The sequence below is a fragment of the Phoxinus phoxinus genome, assembly GCF_949152265.1.
Source record: "Phoxinus phoxinus genome assembly, chromosome: 25".
Taxonomy (NCBI): domain Eukaryota; kingdom Metazoa; phylum Chordata; class Actinopteri; order Cypriniformes; family Leuciscidae; genus Phoxinus; species Phoxinus phoxinus.
Window position 1 is genome coordinate 13,332,482 of NC_136900.1, and position 18,985 is coordinate 13,351,466.

General features: G+C 45.2%; 1 protein-coding gene across 3 annotated transcripts in view; it reads right to left on the minus strand.

The window, feature by feature from the left end:
- The window catches only part of ntrk3a (neurotrophic tyrosine kinase, receptor, type 3a), a 189,968-nt gene that overhangs the window by 16,617 nt on the left and 154,366 nt on the right, over positions 1 to 18,985 (minus strand). For all 3 annotated transcript variants that reach the window (XM_079603551.1, XM_079603552.1, XM_079603553.1), the window contains exon 13: positions 3,939 to 4,069. In XM_079603551.1, coding sequence (XP_079459677.1) covers positions 3,939 to 4,069 — 131 coding nt within the window. The remainder of the gene's footprint in view (positions 1 to 3,938; positions 4,070 to 18,985) is intronic.

An 18,985-nucleotide genomic window follows, 5' to 3' on the forward strand; every position in this document is an offset into this window, starting at 1 on the left:
TAGATTTAGAAATTATGCTTTCCCCCTTGTTGTTGTTTAATTCAAGGGACCAGACACCAGTTATTTTGCCAAGAGATCTCTTATTTATTTAGGAGAGAGTGACAATGGACCAAACAAAGGTCTTCACTCCAGCATCTCTAACTCTTCAGCACAAACTCTCTCACCCCCCACCGTTCATGCCGTCTAGCTTGTCCCAAAGTTTCTCTCACACATATGTATTCAAGAACACTATTGTTCACAATATACAAATGATTACAAATGACTATGGATACAACTAAAAATAAGTAATACAGATACATATTCAACTATTACAAATGTAATAATAATAAGTCTTCAAGAGGATATACAGGAATGTGACTCTGCTACTATTTTTTTGATACGGTACAAGCAAATTAATTAATTCAAGTGAACAATTTATCAGGTTAACGGGACTAACCTCTCCAACTAATCTGTATATAAACGGATCCGTCTCTAAGGGCTTATGAATCCTGATCAATTTAAAACCAATGGAGCATGCTGAGCTATTTTTGACAGTATGTAAATGCATAATCAAAATGTAGATGAGTTGACACAAATATTTTGTAGACATCTAAAGTGCTTTAAATAATTCAGGTAACATCAGACTTTTTCACAATAGTTAAAAGCATGGACTAAACATAGGGATGTCAAGGAAGATTGACCAGCATGACGTCTCTGATTTGCTCGTGCCCTTCTTTGTCTTTTCTGGAAGATTAAATAGTCGCCTGTACACATCCGTCTTTTTGTCATTTTTTATCCCATCATTCACAGAAAAATAACCCCCCTTTGTGGCCTTGGCCGTGATATGTCAATTGGTTTCCCAGACACTCTTGCAGCCAGATGCAACATCACGTTGTGTTTGTGAGGAATCGCTCCTTCAATTACGTTATAATTGCGTTTCGCCCTCAGAGCTCGCAGTTTAATTTTAATTAGAGCTACCGTGGGTTAATCCATATCAGGAATTGCAAAGGTTCATGCGTTCGAGATGGATGAGGGAACCAATTCGCAGATGGCGAGGTATCTATCCCTATCCATAATGCTTTATTACCCCTGTGTTGCAAAATTGGCCACCTGCACAGGCTGGAGAGAGCAGAGGGGACGAATCCAGCACCACCTGGGGGGCTGTCACTCGTAATAAGGGTCTGGAGGTCTTGGGTATCAGGTGGAGATGAGGGAGAGCAAAGGTATGAGAGAGACACTGGCAGCTCTTTGGCCAAAATACAAGGAAAAACTCGACCTCTCTGAATTTAAGTTGGATGGCTTTCAAACAACAGCTGCTGTGATGGAGCTCCATGAAGCAGACGAAGCCAAGCAGCTTCCCACAGGAACGTTTTATTGCTCCGAGGTTGTTCTTTCAAAGCTGAGGAGACTCATTTAGATTTCATTTAAGTATCAACTTTGCCTCAGACTAGACGTTTCTCCTACAATTCCTAGATGAAAACTACACAATTGTTGAAATACAGTGGGGGTATAGAGCTATAAAATGAATGTGGGTTGCATAGCTCAAACTCGTGTCTCATTAGATTCTTCTAAGAACAGCATGGTTTGGTCTTGGAGGAACCTAAGGAGAAAAGAGTTTATTGAGATCTCTGCCTTTTGATTGAATATTTGAATATATTGACTAATCAGATAAAAAAAAATGTTAGGTTAATTCTGAAGTCAGACAATTGTAGATTATTTTTAATGGTGGTCTTGGACTGCAAAATCGACAAATAAATAGACATTAAAAATAAAATAAAACTAAATTGAATAAAACAAGCATTGGTCAGCTGCTTTTCGTGATGGCCCACCTCAGTGTACTTTGTGTGTCCAATGGCATTTTAACTTTGACAAATGGATAGAGAAATTGATAAACATTAATTAAATACAGGTTTTAATTTTCTATTTATGCATTACTTTGGAAAGGGAGTTATTCATTTATGTCATAGTTACATTTAACGGTTTTAAACATGATTTGAATAAACAAATGTATTCATACATTTTATTTAGATTTCTTTTTAAATTCCTTCATTTTAAGTAGCCCTCTATTTTTTTTCTTAGGAAAAAAACTGAAGTCGCCTCTATTTGCTCTCCATGTAATTTAATTTCTTTTTAAAAACAAAGCCAAAAATGTATATCAGAGAGATCATTTTTGATTTTCTTCCAATGGGTTGGTGGTAAAACAGGGCATGTGACTGTTTGTGTTGTTCTTCACATGAGAATCTTCTTCAGACACCATCACAAGATTCAAAAAGAAACCGTCAGCTCCATCACTCTTGATCACAGCATCACCAGAATGATGTGCTTTGCTGGATGATAAACCATCACTAGCAGACAGTGTTATTGCCCCAGATTTATTTCTCCAACCATCTCGGACTAAAGCGCAACACCATGAAAGCCAACAAGATCTCACAGATAATAAAAAAAGAAGAAAACGTGGGAGATATAAAGTTAAATTAAAATCAAGTTGAATATATATATATTCATGGGGTTAGGTGGTTTAAGTAGTTAGGTAGGTGGGTGGGTTGATGGGTTAGGTGGGTGGGTAGGTCGGTGGATGGATGGGTTAGGTGGTTTAGGTAGTTAGATGGGTGGGTGGATAGGTAGGTAGGTCGGTGGGTGGATGGGGTTAGGTGGTTTAGGTAGTTGGGTGGGTGGATAGGTACAGTAGGTAGGTATGGTGATTGGTAAGGTGGTTTAGGTAGCTAGGTGGGTGGGTAGGTTGGTAAGTTAGGTAGGTTGTGGGTGGATGGGTTAGGTGGTTTCCGAAGTTAGGTGGGTGGGTAGGTAGGTAGGTTGGTGGGTGGATGGTTGGGTAGGTAGTTTAGGTAGCTAGGTGGGTGGGTAGGTAGGTTGGTGGGTTAGGTTTAGGCTTAGGTAGTTGGGTGGGTGGGTGGCTAGGTCGGTGTGGTGATGTGTTAGGTGGTTTAGGTAATTAGGTAGGTCGTGGGTGAATGGGTTAGGTGGTTTCCGAAGTTAGGTGGGTGGGTGGGTAGGTAGGTAGGTAGGTTGGTGGGTGGATGGGTGGGTAGGTAGTTTTGGTAGCTAGGTGGGTGGGTAGGTAGGTTGGTGGGTGGGTGGGTTAGGTTTAGGTAGTTGGGTGGGTAGGTCGGTGTGGTGATGTGTTAGGTGGTTTAGGTAATTAGGTAGGTCGTGGGTGAATGGGTTAGGTGGTTTCCGAAGTTAGGTGGGTGGGTGGTCTAGATAGGTAGGTGGGTGGATGGGTTAGGTGGTTTAGGTAGTTAGGTGGATGGGTGTTTAGGTTAGTTGGTTAGGTAGGTTTATTATATTATTTCTTAAATTATTAATATAATTTATAACACAATAAAGCTGATAATACTTCTAATTTCTTCCTCATGTAAAAAACTCAAAGTATATGTTTGACTTCATACTTCAACATGTCAGCATCTGTGAAACCTTGAAAGTTTGACATTTCTAAACCGACAGACAAACTGACGCACTTCTAGATCAGCACTGATCTGAAGACCTCCTTCAATAAACCGCCTCAATTCACTGGACAGTGAGTTCCTTGACCTTGGTGAATAGTCCCATGTGGTAAACAATGTTAAGGCATTATCCAGGAACTGTCTGCCCACAGCGATGACTCATTCCACTCCGTATATGCCATGAAGACTAAACCACAGCACTGCAATATCTTAATACCCCCCCAAACCCAATGCCAAATATTAAACGCTATTGTAGCTGATCTCTCCTCGGAGCACAGCAGAGCTCTCTCCATCATTGATCTTAGTCAACAAATCCTCCACCACCAAGACGTCTAGCGATCGTTCCCTGAAAGTAACCCCGCTCTAGCGGGCACAGGAGGATCAACTTTATATGTCATTCGAGGGGGGCTGGAAAAAGGGGCTTGACCTTTCGAATGAGTCCTGTGTAACTGGAGAGCGCAACGGCCCTGCTGGAATGGAGGGATCATCTCTTACCTTGACAGCCACCAGCATCTTGTCCTTAGTGGGGCTTAGGTTGTAGCACTCTGCCAGGAACACCTTCCCAAAGGCCCCTTCGCCCAGTTCCCTCTTGAGCACGATGTCTCTGCGCTTAATGTGCTGTACATCTGGAGGGGGAAGAGAGAGAGAGAGATTGAAAGGATTGTGTCACAGTCTTCCTGCGGGCGGTGCTGCAAAACAGAGATTGAGAAATGTTTGAATTTCCTAAGTCGGATTGCTGTCACTCAGGCTGATCAGGTAACTTAAATGAACGTTTAAAGGAAAAACCAAGTCTTTTATGACATTTGGAGTGAAAGAAAAGTGAATTAAAATAAACCAGAAGAAATGAAGAACAACTCTCAAAGAAATTTGTAAAAATGGTACAACACATACATTTTGGGGAATATATAGCCTACAGTATATATACACACAATAATTATAATCATTAAAAATGTAGGCATATTTATTATCATTGTTATAATAGTTATAATAAATGAATAATAGTAAAATAATATATTTATTTATTTATTTAAATATTAATGATTAATATTCCACTTTTACTTTACCTTATCACTTTTAACCTAGAAAGTTTCTGTGATCTCTGAAACCATTTAATTTAACCCGACTGCTAAAACGTGTGCCTGTGGTGTATATTTACGCAAAATACACACACATTTGCATTGTTTTACACCAAAATCATGTGCAAACTCCCATTGGGAGCCTCAGTATGAAATGATCTAAACACAAGAGATCAGGTAGATTTGCCACTGAAACAGAGACGAATGAAGTCACGCTTGGTCCACTGGGCAGGGTAATGGAGCAGATACCAGTACGCTGCCGGTTCATGTCCCCGCTGAGCCTTACTGCGGCTCTGCCCTTGAGAGAGGAATGTAACCTCAAACACCCTAATAAATATCGCCACATCATTAAAGACGGCAGGTGATAATCTGCAGATCATCTCCTGTCTGATTTTGATGTACAGGTAATCACTGGATGTTATAAATAAATTGATCTATAGAACAACATATAATGAAAAATAAAAGCAACCAAGAAAAGCTTTCGAGAAGGTGGTTGTTTTTAGAGCACTGTTAATGGTGCTGTATGTTTGAGGAAATGCCAAACTCAAACAGGTATAGCTGTTGCATGCAAACTACATCAGGAAGACAAACTTGTCCACAGCAAAAGTAACCACTTTAGATATGTAAAATAAATAAATAAATAAAACGTATAAAAACACTTGCAAGCTTCAATTCTGGAACAATTAGAGCCTTGGCAAACTGACAATAACACAAAAGTAACTACTACTTTTACTTACAATAGGCCTCCTCAATCATGAAACACAAGCAGAACCCAGTGTAAAAAAACCCACATTCTTATGTAAATGGTCTGAATTGAATGTGACAACTTGTGAAAGAATATCTTTACTTTTCTAACCCTTCCTAAATTTGATGACCTATTTACAATGCGAATAGAAACGTCAAGATGAGCAGATTTAAACGTGGCTACCGAAGCGCAAGTCGCCATGATGTAAGGCAGCCTGAGCGGGTCTTTAATCTCTGTACCTTCCACCTGTTTCCATTCCCAGCTCCCAGTCTGCTGCGAGGCAGCGAGCTCCATATGGCCGACCGAGACGGCATCTGGTATTTACTCCAAACAGGAGTTTTGGATAAGCCACCGTCCAACATCAACACTTACTGCCCAAAGTTACGAGTCATTCTATTTTTTTTTTTCACCAGCAGAAAGGCTAATTTCGTGATGAAAAAAACAAATATTGATGAATGGACAGCACTCAAGGATAGCCTTTTAATACAAAAGCAGACAAACGCTGCGTTCTTCGTCTAAGTAGAGCACCTAATCAGCAGAAACATATTAGGGACAATTTCATTAGGGCTGCCGAGCCAATTGCACTTTGTGGCAGGCATCCAACGACGATGGTAAATATTTCAGCACACTCGATTGTACGAGTCTCTGTCGCAGAAGGTTTTTTCCACAATGGCATCGGTGGAGATTAAGACAAAGGACGGCGAACACATGCATTACTTCCAAACTAATTAAAAAGCATTTATTTAATCAGGACAGAAAAAGACGATGGGAGAGAGGTTGAGACAAAGATGGAGAGAGAGAAAGCGCTTTGTTTTCTCCATCTCCTGTCCTCCGTTTTCTTGTGAGCGATAGGTTCACAATTAGCAGGTGACGGACGCACTGGAAACGTTTGCAGCTTGCAGCGCAATTAAGAAAGTTACAAATTGCGCGAGCTAATTGTCTTATTACAGCAACTGTTGTGTTGCGTTCACCTCACAGGCTGCATTGTGAGAGGGCACTCAGGAGAAGAGGTTACCCGCGCTAGACGTCGTCTGTCTAAACATAGCGAGCAGCTGGGAATACAGGACATCGACTTCATCCTAATTAGGCCGTTTTTCCCCCCCACCGCTTTCCTGCAGATGTTTACTTGGTGTCGCTGAAAATGACACAACAGACCAAACCAAAGCTGATTTGGGTTCAAATGCATGTAAATCGCTGCTAGAAAACAAAAACAAAAATAGGATTATGCTGGACTTTCCCGAAAGCAACGCTAAATGAAGCTGAGAGAGCACCTGTTCGTTTCCAGTCAGCCACAAAGTCATTTCTTCCTGCGTGATGACTTGATGCACTTACAACCGTTTTGTAAATGGCTCCTCTTTAAGATACTACACTCTGAAGTCTGAGGACAAAATTTAAATAAACAAACAGACCAAAATAAAAATAGTACAGGGAAATGGGAAACCTGGAGCATTGTGGTCCGAGAACCTGAGATGCTTTAAGAATATATATTTTTTTAATTGCTTCAACTCCCTGAATCAAATTCAAAATTAATATTGAGGCACCTTAAGAATCCATCCCTAAGGCCGTGTCCACCAAAGCGTTTTTAGCCAGCTGAAAACGCTAGGCTCTCTGCTGAAGACGCCTAGCTGCGGGCGCTTGAGAGCGCTTTGGCAGCGCAGTTTTTTTTTCAGTTGAGACGCATCGTTGGTATGATACAGAATATCCGTTGGTCCGTGTGGTATTAGTCCCACCCCTCCTCCACTGTGATTGGACGGTTGGCTAAAAAGTGACAGTGATGAGCGCTGCGTTTTACCCAAAGTTGAACATTCTTCAACTCTCGGCGACCTGTAAAAAACGCAGAGCGCTCAGCGCTTGAGTGTTATATACTCGCTCAGCGCCTCGTTACGCTCCTGGCGTTCTAAAAACGCGGCGTTCCCATTGAAAACAATTGAAAAACACGCCAGCCGCGTGAAAAAAACGCTTTGGTGGACACACGGCCTAATTCCTGCTGGACATTTTCGGTTTTAACTGACATTTTGGGCCTATTCACACCTGGTAATTTAATTTCTTTCATGACAACTCTCAGGAGATTGGTTTGGTAATAGAGATTGGCATGGTAATGGATATGGCAATGCTAATGTATTTGGTCTGGGCAGAATAGATCTGCTACTGTTGATGCAGATTAAGTACAGAGACTTGCTACTGCCAATACATTCACAGACAATGATGTAAACATGTAAGACATACTGCTGCTGCTGCACATGTAACATACATGATTTAATCCCCGTAGTAGATATATACACAAGTGGAGCTGGGGAAGTTGGAGGGTTTCTGAAAGCGCGCTGCATACTGCTAACAGCAACACACCGGTATTTGTTTGAATGTTGAGCCGTAGCTCATTGGCCGCTGATGCAACAACAGCAACCAATCAGCTGTGCTATGTAGATAATGAGGTGATTGCTACCAAATTAGTTAAAGACCTATCAGCCTGCACCATCTAGAGTTTCATGACCGAACTAGGTATGTGTTTTTACTGTTTTGTAAAACGTACTCGGTTACTAACGTAACCTCGGTTCTCTCTAGAAGAGGGAACGAGTACTGCGTCGAAGAACGCTACGGGAAAGATATTTCTTTGTCGAGATTGAAGCCTAAAATTAATCCTTAATTTTGTAATAATGTAAAACGCTTTTCTGAAGCATACAACCTAGGCGGAGCAATACAGCTCACCCATTGGCTGCTCTGCCAGAAAAGCACAGCCTATGCGAGGCCAGGACGCTGACCAATGAGGGCGCTTCGCGCCCTTCTGCGTCACCTCCCGCCCAAACAGGCGTGGCCTAGGCCTATAAATACGAGCATAGCTGTCTAACACGCCGATTTTCGTCAATGAAGCGACGCAGCGCGGACACGCACGGCCATGAGACGCAGTACTCGTTCCCTCTTCTAGAGAGAACCGAGGTTACGTTAGTAACCGAGTACGTTCTCTTACGTAGAGTTCTCTCGTACTGCGTCGAAGAACGCTACGGGAACCCCATGTAAAACGCCGTGCGTGCTCTTGGACCGACACAGACACCTAAGGGCGCGCGCGCCCTGGTATACAAGTGCCTACCCCAAGAAGTATAGGGAGAGCGGCTAAATTAGCATCATCCCTTTATAGTAGTGCCTCTTAAGGCATAATAGCATATATATGTAAATATAGATATATATGAGGGGTAATAGCATGCTCATGGGACACATTGTCAGTGAGTGATGCTTAAACATTGAAGTGACCTGGGCCGCAGCGCGGGGCAGGAACACTTATACACATTAAACATTGAAGTGACCTGGGCCGCATCGCGGGGCAGAAACACTTATACATATTAACATTGAAGTGACCTGGGCCGCAGCGCGGGGCAGGACACTAATACATAGTCTTCTAGACCGAGAGCAGTTTAGCCTGCAACGCAGGAACCTCTAGGTTATAGAACCTAATAAATGTAGACGGGGAGGCCCAACCTGCCGCCATACAGATATCTTGTAACGAGATTCCGCTATACCAAGCCCATGAAGAGGCCATGCCTCTCGTGGAATGTGCTCTGATGCCCAAAGGGCATTCCAAACCTCTAGATGCGTAGGCTAGCGCAATGGCGTCCACTACCCATCGAGACAGACTCTGTTTCGTCGCGGCTCGCCCCTTGGAGCGTCCGCTGAACGAAACAAAGAGCTGCTCCGTCTGTCGAAAAACAGCGGAGCGGGACACGTAAGCTCTTAATGCCCTGACCGGGCAAAGGGAGCTATTTCCGTCCTCTGAGGCCGGCAGGGCCGACAGGGAGATGACCTGAGCCCTGAACGGTGTGTTGAGGGACTTAGGCACGTACCCATGCTTCGGTTTCAATACGACTACAGAATCGTTTGGCCCGAACTCCATACAAGAAGCTCTCACTGAGAGCGCTTGCAAGTCTCCCACACGCTTCACTGAAGCGAGAGCCAAAAGAAACACGGTCTTGAAAGACAGGTGTTTCATGTCAACTGAGTGAATAGGCTCGAAAGGGGCCCCTTTCATAGCGTTCAACACTGTAGAAAGGTCCCAAACGGGGACTGAGGGGGGCCTTGGGGGGTTTAACCTCCTGGCGCCTCTAAGGAAACGGACCACCAGGTCGTTCCTGCCTAGTGAACGGCCAAGCGTTGGATTAACGAACGCTGATATGGCAGCCACATAGACTTTGAGCGTGGATGGGGTTCTTCCCTTATCCAATAGCTCTTGCAAGAAGGAGAGAATCTCCGGTTCTCCACACTGAAGTGGTGACAGACCTTGATCTGAACACCATCCAGAGAACACCGACCATTTGGAAGCGTAGAGCCGTCTAGTAGACGGAGCCCTAGCTTGCTCGATCGTGTCTAACACTCCTCTTGGGGGGTTAGCGGGTACCCGTTTATGGCCCATACGTGTAGGGACCAAAGCTCGGGGTGAGGATGCAGGATCGCGCCCTTGGCCTGTGAGAGGAGGTCTCTCCTCACTGGAATCGGCCACGGGGCAGTACTTTTTAGTCGCATCAAAGCTGGGAACCAGGTCTGATTCATCCAGTATGGAGCAACCAGTAGTACCGAGCATCCGCTCTCCTTGATACGCTCCAGCACTTGAGGCAGGAGTGAGACAGGAGGAAAGGCATAGAGCGGACGGCGGGGCCAGACTCTGGCCAGCGCGTTCGCGCTCTTCGAAAAGAATTCTGGGCAGTGAGCGTTCTCCTGGTTTGCAAACAGGTCTATTTCCGCTCTGCCGAACCTTTTCCACAGCAGACGCACTGTCTGTGTGTGTAGGGACCACTCTCCCGTAGGAACATTGTTCCGTGAGAGTCTGTCCGGGCCTACGTTCAAGTGGCCTGGCACGTGTATTGCTCTTAACGAGCGCAGGTTGTGCTGGGCCCACACCAGTATGCGTTCCGCTAACCTGAATAGGTTTCGGGACCTCAGGCCACCCTGGTGGTTTATGTAGGCTACTACCGACACGTTGTCCGAGCGGACCAGGACGTGGTGTCCTTTTATCCGGGGACAGAAACGCCTCAGCGCAAAGTCCACCGCCATCATTTCCAGGCAGTTTATGTGCGGTAGTTTGGCTCGCTCTGCCCATTGGCCAAAGAGCGGTCTGCCGTCGAGCAGTGCTCCCCAGCCTGAGGTGGACGCGTCCGTGGACACCACCTTCAGGCTCGAGGAAGTCCCCAGGCTTACACCTGACCGGTACCAGTCTGACGCTCTCCATGGTGTCAGGGCTGAAATGCATTCCTGAGTGACCTTGAGGCGATAACGACCGTGTAACCATGCTCGGCGCGGTACGCGCGTTCTCAACCAGAACTGTAGTGGGCGCATGCGCAGCAGGCCCAACTGCAGCACTGTAGAGGCTGAGGCCATGAGGCCCAGCATTTTCTGAAATCTCCTGAGCGGCACTATGTGGCCGCTGCGGAAGGATTTCGCCATTTGCAGGGTATTTCGCCTGCGCTGTGATGACAGGCGTGCTGTCATAGACAGTGAGTTCAGATCCAGTCCTAAAAAGGAGATCCTTTGACTGGGAAACAGTGAACTTTTCTCCCAATTGACTCTCAGACCTAAGCACTCGAGGTGATCGAGTATTAGTGTCTTGTGGTGAGCGAGTTCTGACGGAGATTGAGCTAGAATCAGCCAATCGTCCAAATAGTTCAGAATTCGAATGCCTCGGAGTCTCAGGGGTGCCAGCGCCGCGTCCATGCACACTGTAAATGTACGAGGTGCTAGGGATAGGCCGAATGGCAGGACTGTGTACTGATATGCCCGGCCCTCGAAGGCGAATCTCAAAAATCGCCTGTGACGTGACGCAATTTGTATGTGAAAATACGCGTCTTTCAGATCTATCGCCATAAACCAGTCTCCTCGGCGAATTTGCGCGAGGATTTTTCTGGTCGTGAGCATTCTGAACTTCCGCTTTGTTAGCGTTTTGTTCAGACGCCTTAGATCTAAAATGGGTCTGAGACCCCCGTCTTTCTTCGGTACCAGGAAATATCTGCTGTACAGACCCCCTTCGCTCTGAGCTTGAGATAAAGGCTCTATGGCCCCTTTGCTCAATAGCTTCGCTATTTCGGCTCGAAGTAGATGTGCTACTTCTGTTTTTACCGTGGTTTCGACTTTTCCCGTGAAACGGGGAGGGCGTCGATGAAACTGTAGCGAATAGCCTCTTTTTATAGTCTCTAGCACCCATTCTGAGACCCCGGGAAGTCTTTCCCATGCATGTGCACGTGTGACTAGGGGTTGAATGTAATCTGGGCCCTGGTCGCGAAATGGCGGCGACACGAGAGCAACCGTGTGCTGTAACATGGACGCCGTGGCGTCTGAGGCGGGGGACATGTTTAACACAGTATGCGTCCCGCGCGCGCTCTGTTCTCTGAGTTGAGAGAGAGCACGCGGGGCGAGCCCTACGGGGCTCGTTATGTTTGTGAATAAACGTGGGCGCTTGGTGGCGGGCACATTTATAACACCGGGGACACTGTGTTTGTGTACTGACTGACCGTTCTTTAGTTTCGTTTTTACAGAAACCGCGGAACGTGCAGTGTGTAGTGGTTGTGGGCACTGGATAGTGGGCACGCTCACTACATGTAAAGCACAACCGGCATGAGCCGATTTTATGTGTGCAAACCCTGTGTTGAACGGGGCTGTGCTTGTGTGAATGAATGGGCACTGGGTGGGCATTGCAGTTACACACATTACACCATCGGCCTTGGCCGGAACACCAGAAATTAAACTCTTTTTTAGATTTATCTGGGTCGCCGTGAAAACGGCGTTTGTGTGCAGGCAAACGGGCTTTACGGCCGGTTTGTTGGCTGCTAAATACACTGGTACAAACACGGAACTTAGGGCTGTACAAGCGAAAACCTTTGGTGGAAGTCCGGCCGCAGCGGGACCCGAACACCGTCTTTTTCCTAGCAGGGCTAGGATGGCGCCGAGGCCTCGGGCTTGAGTGAGATCTTGGGCCGAGGACCACGCGGTGGCGGGCGGCGTCCGGCGGAGCGAGACCGTGGTCTCTCTCGGGCCTGTTGCTGCTGGGCCGGTGCGGCGGGCGCGGGGCGCTGCTGAGTTCGGGCAGGCGGCTGTTTAGGGCGGCCTGTTGCGGAACTGGAGCGCTTTGGCAGGAAATGTCTCATGGCCTGCGAAGTCTTCTGTACCTCGGCGAATCGGTCCGCGAAGTCTTTCACGGAGGATCCGAAGAGGCCAGTCGGTGAAATGGGAGCGTCGAGGAACGCAGAGCGCTCCGACTCCGCCATTTCGGAGAGAGTCAGCCACAAATGTCTCTCGGAAACAGTAGCTGAGGCCATAATCCTGCCGATGGCGTGTGCGGCGGACTTTGTAGCGCGAAGAGCGAGGTCTGTGGCGCTACGTAAGTCCGGAACACTGATCGCGCCCGGGCCTTCCTCGTCTAGCTTGCAGAGGAGGTTAGCCTGGTGGATTTGGAGCACCGCCATGGTGTGCAGCGCCGATGCAGCTTGTCCGGCGGCGGAATACACGCGGCCGTTCAGAGCTGACGAAGTGCGGCAAGCTTTAGATGGTAGGACTCCCTTAGCCCGCCGTCCAGCAGAGGGTGGGCAAAGGTGAGTCGCTACAGCCTCCTCGACCGGAGGGAGAGCGTGGTAGCCTCTGTCTCGAGCACCGTCCACTACGGAGAATGCTGGCGAGGCAGAAGTACGTACTCTGGCTGAAAAAGGCGCCTTCCACGATTTCGCTACCCTTTTCGTGAAGCTCAGGAAGAAAGGGTGCGTGTCTGGAGGGGGGCGCAGCGCGGTCTCCAGCGAGGAAGCGGCCATCCAGCCGGTTGAGTGCAGGTTGTTCGGGCGTCGACCACTCGAGGCCGAGGCTCGATACGGCCTGTGTGAGCAGACGCATCAGCTCTGCTTCGATGCTGATCTTCCCTCCTCGACGTTCCGGAACGGCGGGGGAGGGGAGGTCCACAGAGCTCGCCCATCCCTCGCTCTCCGAAGCGAGAAGCGAACAGCAATCGTCATCCCCCTCTGATACGGCGTGCTGGTCGTCCTCCATAACGGACAAAGCGGCGTGCTGCGGCTGTTGTCCGTCGGTGAGCGACTCAAGCGACACGTTGAGAGGAGCTAGCGGCGGTGGCGGCGGCGAGCTCCTCGTGGAGGGAGGTTCCGGGACCCGCTGAGCGCGCCGCTTTTTACGGCGCGGCGCTACAGGGGGCGGTTGAGCAGTCTCGGCGAAAGATGCAAGGCGAGTCCGCAGAGTCGCGATTGGCATCATGTCGCAGTGATGGCAGCCGCCATCACCGAGAGCGAGAGCTGCATGTTCCTCGCCCAAGCAGGAAACACACAGTTCGTGTTGGTCCCCGTCGATGAGCGCGGCTCGGCAGGAGCCGCAGGAAACGCGAGACATCTTTAAAAAGACACTCGTTGCTCTTTTGTGAGGAAAAAATGTGTGCCGCGGTAGGCGAACACACACACAAAACACACACAAAACTGAAAGGATATTCCACGCCGGAGAAGCGCAGCAGGGAACGGCGGCTGAAGGCGGCGATGACCAGCGGCTTCAGGTAAGGGCTCGTCCTGCTGAGGTGCTTGTTCCAAACGGCTGTGGCGGCTCGAATCAATCCAGCGATGCGTGCAGCTTCGTTGAATTTAAGAAAATCGGCGTGTTAGACAGCTATGCTCGTATTTATAGGCCTAGGCCACGCCTGTTTGGGCGGGAGGTGACGCAGAAGGGCGCGAAGCGCCCTCATTGGTCAGCGTCCTGGCCTCGCATAGGCTGTGCTTTTCTGGCAGAGCAGCCAATGGGTGAGCTGTATTGCTCCGCCTAGGTTGTATGCTTCAGAAAAGCGTTTTACATTATTACAAAATTAAGGATTAATTTTAGGCTTCAATCTCGACAAAGAAATATCTTTCCCGTAGCGTTCTTCGACGCAGTACGAGAGAACTCTACGTAAGAGAAATGGTTCCATTTACACTTGACCACATAAATGCGCCTCCACAAAACGAATATAATATCCGATCTTCTATCCCTGCACAACATCCCGCTTGCTGAAGAGATACTCCTCTAACCATCTGCGGCGGTGCGTGTTGCAGTAGCGCTGTCATATCTGGCTATAAGCATATCTGGCATGTCATATAGCCTATAACATGCTTTTACACAGATATTTTTTTTTTTACATTTTGGGACGTAGAAATTACATATGTGGCTTAAACAAACAGATGCATTTACATCCGTCCAGTTTCATTTGGAATGCGTCTCAAACCACCTTCTGAATTGGTTTGAGTGATTTAAATTTAAATCCATTTCAAAAGTGTTTCGAAGGGTATTTACACCTGATGATCAGACAGCTAGATAAATAAATAAATATTGGTTATTTTAAAATTAGGATTTTAAAAATAGGTTTAATTTTTTTTTTGCAATAATCTGACCCATACATTGTGGTAACATTTGGATAAATTATAACCCAGCTATTATTATTTGTTCGGAGACAGAGTCTATTACTTTTGAATAATAAAATAATTGACTAATTGATTTATAACAAAATAAAAAAATAAACATGAAAGCCAAAAAGTAATGCATCAAGAAATATTGTTCGCCCACTATTTTAACCTAATTAAAAATAACTTGTTGAGAGCAGCAAGCCCACATTAAATATATCGCCGTGTGACAAGGCCACATTGTGTACGCAAAGATGTCCAAGTGTTATTTTTTTCACAGTCTCTGTTAAACGAGCACATGTGCTATACAAGCGCCCTCAAGATACTATTAATAAAGCATGGGGGTGTGCAGCCATTTGCAGGCAAGGTTAATGCGAGCCTGTCTTCTGCGGTGTCCCTGGTTGCGTGTTTACATCCTTCGCTTACTATCGGGACTGGCTGTCAGAAGAAAGCCCGCTAGGATTGTCGGAGGGGGCCGTGGGACGTGTTCCTGTCTGTAAATGCACACACACACCCTCTCCGTGTCCATCAGAAGACAGACTGCAGAGTATAGACACGCCCACTTGACAACCATGTGTCCTACATACACACGACTGTGCCACATCCTCACTCTCCTACTAGAACACATTACAAAGCATCTCTAGTTCACGAATCAGGCCTGTTGTGAAAGGAGTCTCGGAGGACTCAATGCAGGTAGGTGTATGTAATTGCCACAAATAAAGTATATGAAGAGCTACATAAATATAAAGAGCCTCTAAATAAACAATTTAATTAAGATTTGTATACATAGGATAAGAAAGTGTTTATCTATACACACATATATACATATAGATACACACAGTGTACACACATGCTCCATGTGGCTATTCGCTGACACAATACCACAGATATCAGATATGCATTATTATGATAAATATCTTTCCCCAGGTCTTTCCTACAGGGGCATTTCAAATACAACATGGTACAATAGATTTAAACACCATTTTAAAGGCCTACATGTCATACTTATTCCAATTTTATGAAATTAATTTTAACAAGATTACATTACATATTACCTAAAAAAAAAAACTTTGGTTTTATTTTTTCAGTTTGATTACTTTACAGACTCAAAGACTCATACAGGCCACTGGGGGGCGGAATATATGCCTTGCGCAAAGCATTGGCAAAAGTAGCCTAATGTTTATATGAATGTGTCGGGAAAAAACAGCAAGGAGACATTTTATTAATAAACTAGTGTTTTCTGAGTCACTGTTGGCTGCAAAGATGAAGTTGACATTGCTGACTCGTCATCTCCGCATTATAGTGAACGCGCACGCACCTATAGAGAGAAATACACCTTTCATTTGGATTACATAATCAAACTATTTGTTTTTTATTTGAATTGTTTTGTTTAAAAGTACTCATTTCAAGCTTTCTATATGCCTATTTCTCATGTCTGTGAGGCAAGAGTTTCGGTTAATTTGTGACGCGCTCCAGTTTTTCTTGCAGTCGTCGAAGACAGAGCAACTTTCTGCTCTTAAGTTTATTCTGTGCACTGTAAAGTGCATAATCAGATTTGAAGCATTGCCGGTAGTGTTGTCAAAAGGACCGACTTCGGTACCAAGTTGGCATTTTTAGCGCTGTTGAACGGATTCTTAAACACCTCTGGTTGGCCATTGCGTTCCATAATATATCCGTTGATCCGCTCCCATGTGTATCTGTGTAAGTGCTCGGTGAAGACATGTTTCTGAAGCGTTGAACATTGTAGCCAATCACAGACATACATGTTGAGCGCATGAACACAATGGCCAATCAGAGACATAGCCTATATGTTGAGCATGTGAACACAATGGCCAATCAGAGACATATATGTTGAGCGCGTGAACACAATGGCCAATCACAGACATATATGTTGAGCGCGTGAACACAATGGCCAATCACAGACATATATGTTGAGCGCGTGAACAATGGCCAATCACAGACATATATATTGACCACGTGAACGCAATGGCCAATCAGAGACATGTTGAGCGCGTGAACACAATGGCCAATCACAGACATATATGTTGAGCGCGTGAACACAATGGCCAATCAGTGACATATATGTTGAGGAAGAACTTTGAATTTATAAACAAAAAACAAACAAACAAAAAAAGCGAATATATAAATGTAAAAGCAGGATACTAAAATATAAAATAAATGGATACTAAAATATAAATGTAAAAGCAGGAAGGGGTGGTTGTAAAAAATAAATTAAAAGCAATTTGAGACTGCGTCAGATTCCCGAACGACAAAAACAGGGTAAGCAAACATGACAACCACATGAATAAGAGATGAAGCTTAACCGCGAGCACTGGCGTGTGAAAAAGCTTGTTGATGATGTGTATGGAGAGGATGTGCTCAAGAATGAGATTTGAGCTTTATGGTGGTGCCATATATATAGCCTAGGAGAGGTGAAACGTGAGCAATGACAGTCAATTTGCCACTATGAGTTAGTCATTCATGCACTATAAGACAGGGAATAACAGACCAGGCTGTCTATTGCCACTATTCAATATGAAGCAAAAAAACAGCGAATGCATTCTGCGGCAACATACTAATCAGTCTATTGTGAGACAAAAGACACCGCTGAAATCTAGATAGAGTTGTAATCATCTGCCAGGGCTGGGATGCTTTTCAAACAAAATAAGAGGAAATCAGGATGTTTAAAGGAGGAAATAAATTAAATGGTGAAATGTTGGCATCAAACAATTGTTTTTAGTTCTTTGGATTATATTGGATAATGCATATAATAATATATGTGTATATTGTTTGAAAATTTTAGACAATCATACAACAAAAAATAGTCAGGGACGTCCTGACAAGAAGTAAAGTAATTAGCACAGAGGAGAGTGAGGTGGAGATCCATGGTGGACGCCCTATGTGCCCAAAGGGGGCCAAGAGAATTAAAGAAGAAGGAGAAAGATACAACAAAAATAGCTTTATTTGTGCTTTTTCATGATCAGAAATACCAATCAATATCCCAATGTTCAAAGCTGTCAGAGCTTGTCCATTTTCCAGTGAGGACACTGTGCAAAAGAGGACCCTCTATTTCCTTCCTTCCTTCCTTACTTCCTTACTTCCTTCCTTCCTTCCTAAACCCACAGACAGACGTAAAGGGTGACCAATAGTAATGATTTATGATTTATGAATCAATGACGAAATATGGAGATATGAGGTTTTCGAAAATTATGCAATTTTGAGTTTCAAAAATCCTGTGAGTTGGAGAGATTTCTAATACTGCCTCAAAGGAGTTTACAAAAATCCCAACCTGACTCTTATGTTCTGAAGCTTACCCTAGAGGATTCACATTCATTACATACGTCATCCCTTGTTGTGTATGCGTGAACGAGCACATGCGTGTACACACACGGGTCATTTAGAACCAGTGCTCTCAATCATGGTGTACCTGAGAGTACATTTGTGTACCGGGGTCTGTGATAGGCTTTTTCAGACGAGCTCTTGAGAGATGAAAAAGCTTGAGCTGTGTCTCCGAAAATAATGAATGCATTACTATTGAAAACACACCGGGCCAGAAGTCAACAAACTTAATTCAACCAGATTTATATACAAACCAATTTGTGTACCAAACAAGGATAATCCGCAGAGCACGCATACCGTTCGATGTTTCGCCCCAGGTAATTGTGATTTAGTACATCGTCTCTCGGGCGACAGACGACGGAGGTCGATGCATAAAAGTTACAGCATCAAAACAGTGATGTCAGTCACAGCCCTACCTTAAGAGCTAGGCCTTTATTTATAGCTTTATTGGGTTAATTAATTAGGTTGCAGTGGCAGCAGGCTAATGATTTTATTATGCTGCATATTGTGGGAGAACGGACGGGGAAAGGGAAGGATGATGAGGAGACGTGATGAAGGTTATACATTGTTGGCAAATGACCGTTACGCCACTATGTTGCAATTAGAGTGTTTTAATGAGTTGGAGGGGGATGCATTAGCATTTATAGTGTGGTACAAGGTATCAACAGGGCAAACGACACAAGAGAGAGCATGGCATGGCTAAAGCTAAAGCTAAAGTTGTTTATATTAGCAGTTTTCAGGGGCAATTGTATTTCATTCTTAAGAAGGCTTAGCCCCTTGTAGTGTGCCATGTTTTCCTTAAATGCATAAAAAAAAAAAAATAAGTCTGAGAGACTTTTTTATAAATAATCATATTTTCGTTCCACAGAATTAAGAACAACATACATGTTTGGAATGACAAAAGCATGAGAAAATGTCTATAGAAAATCAATGTGCTCCAAAACAACCTTGAACGTCGATGGGCTTCAAACCTTGATCCCATTGACTTTC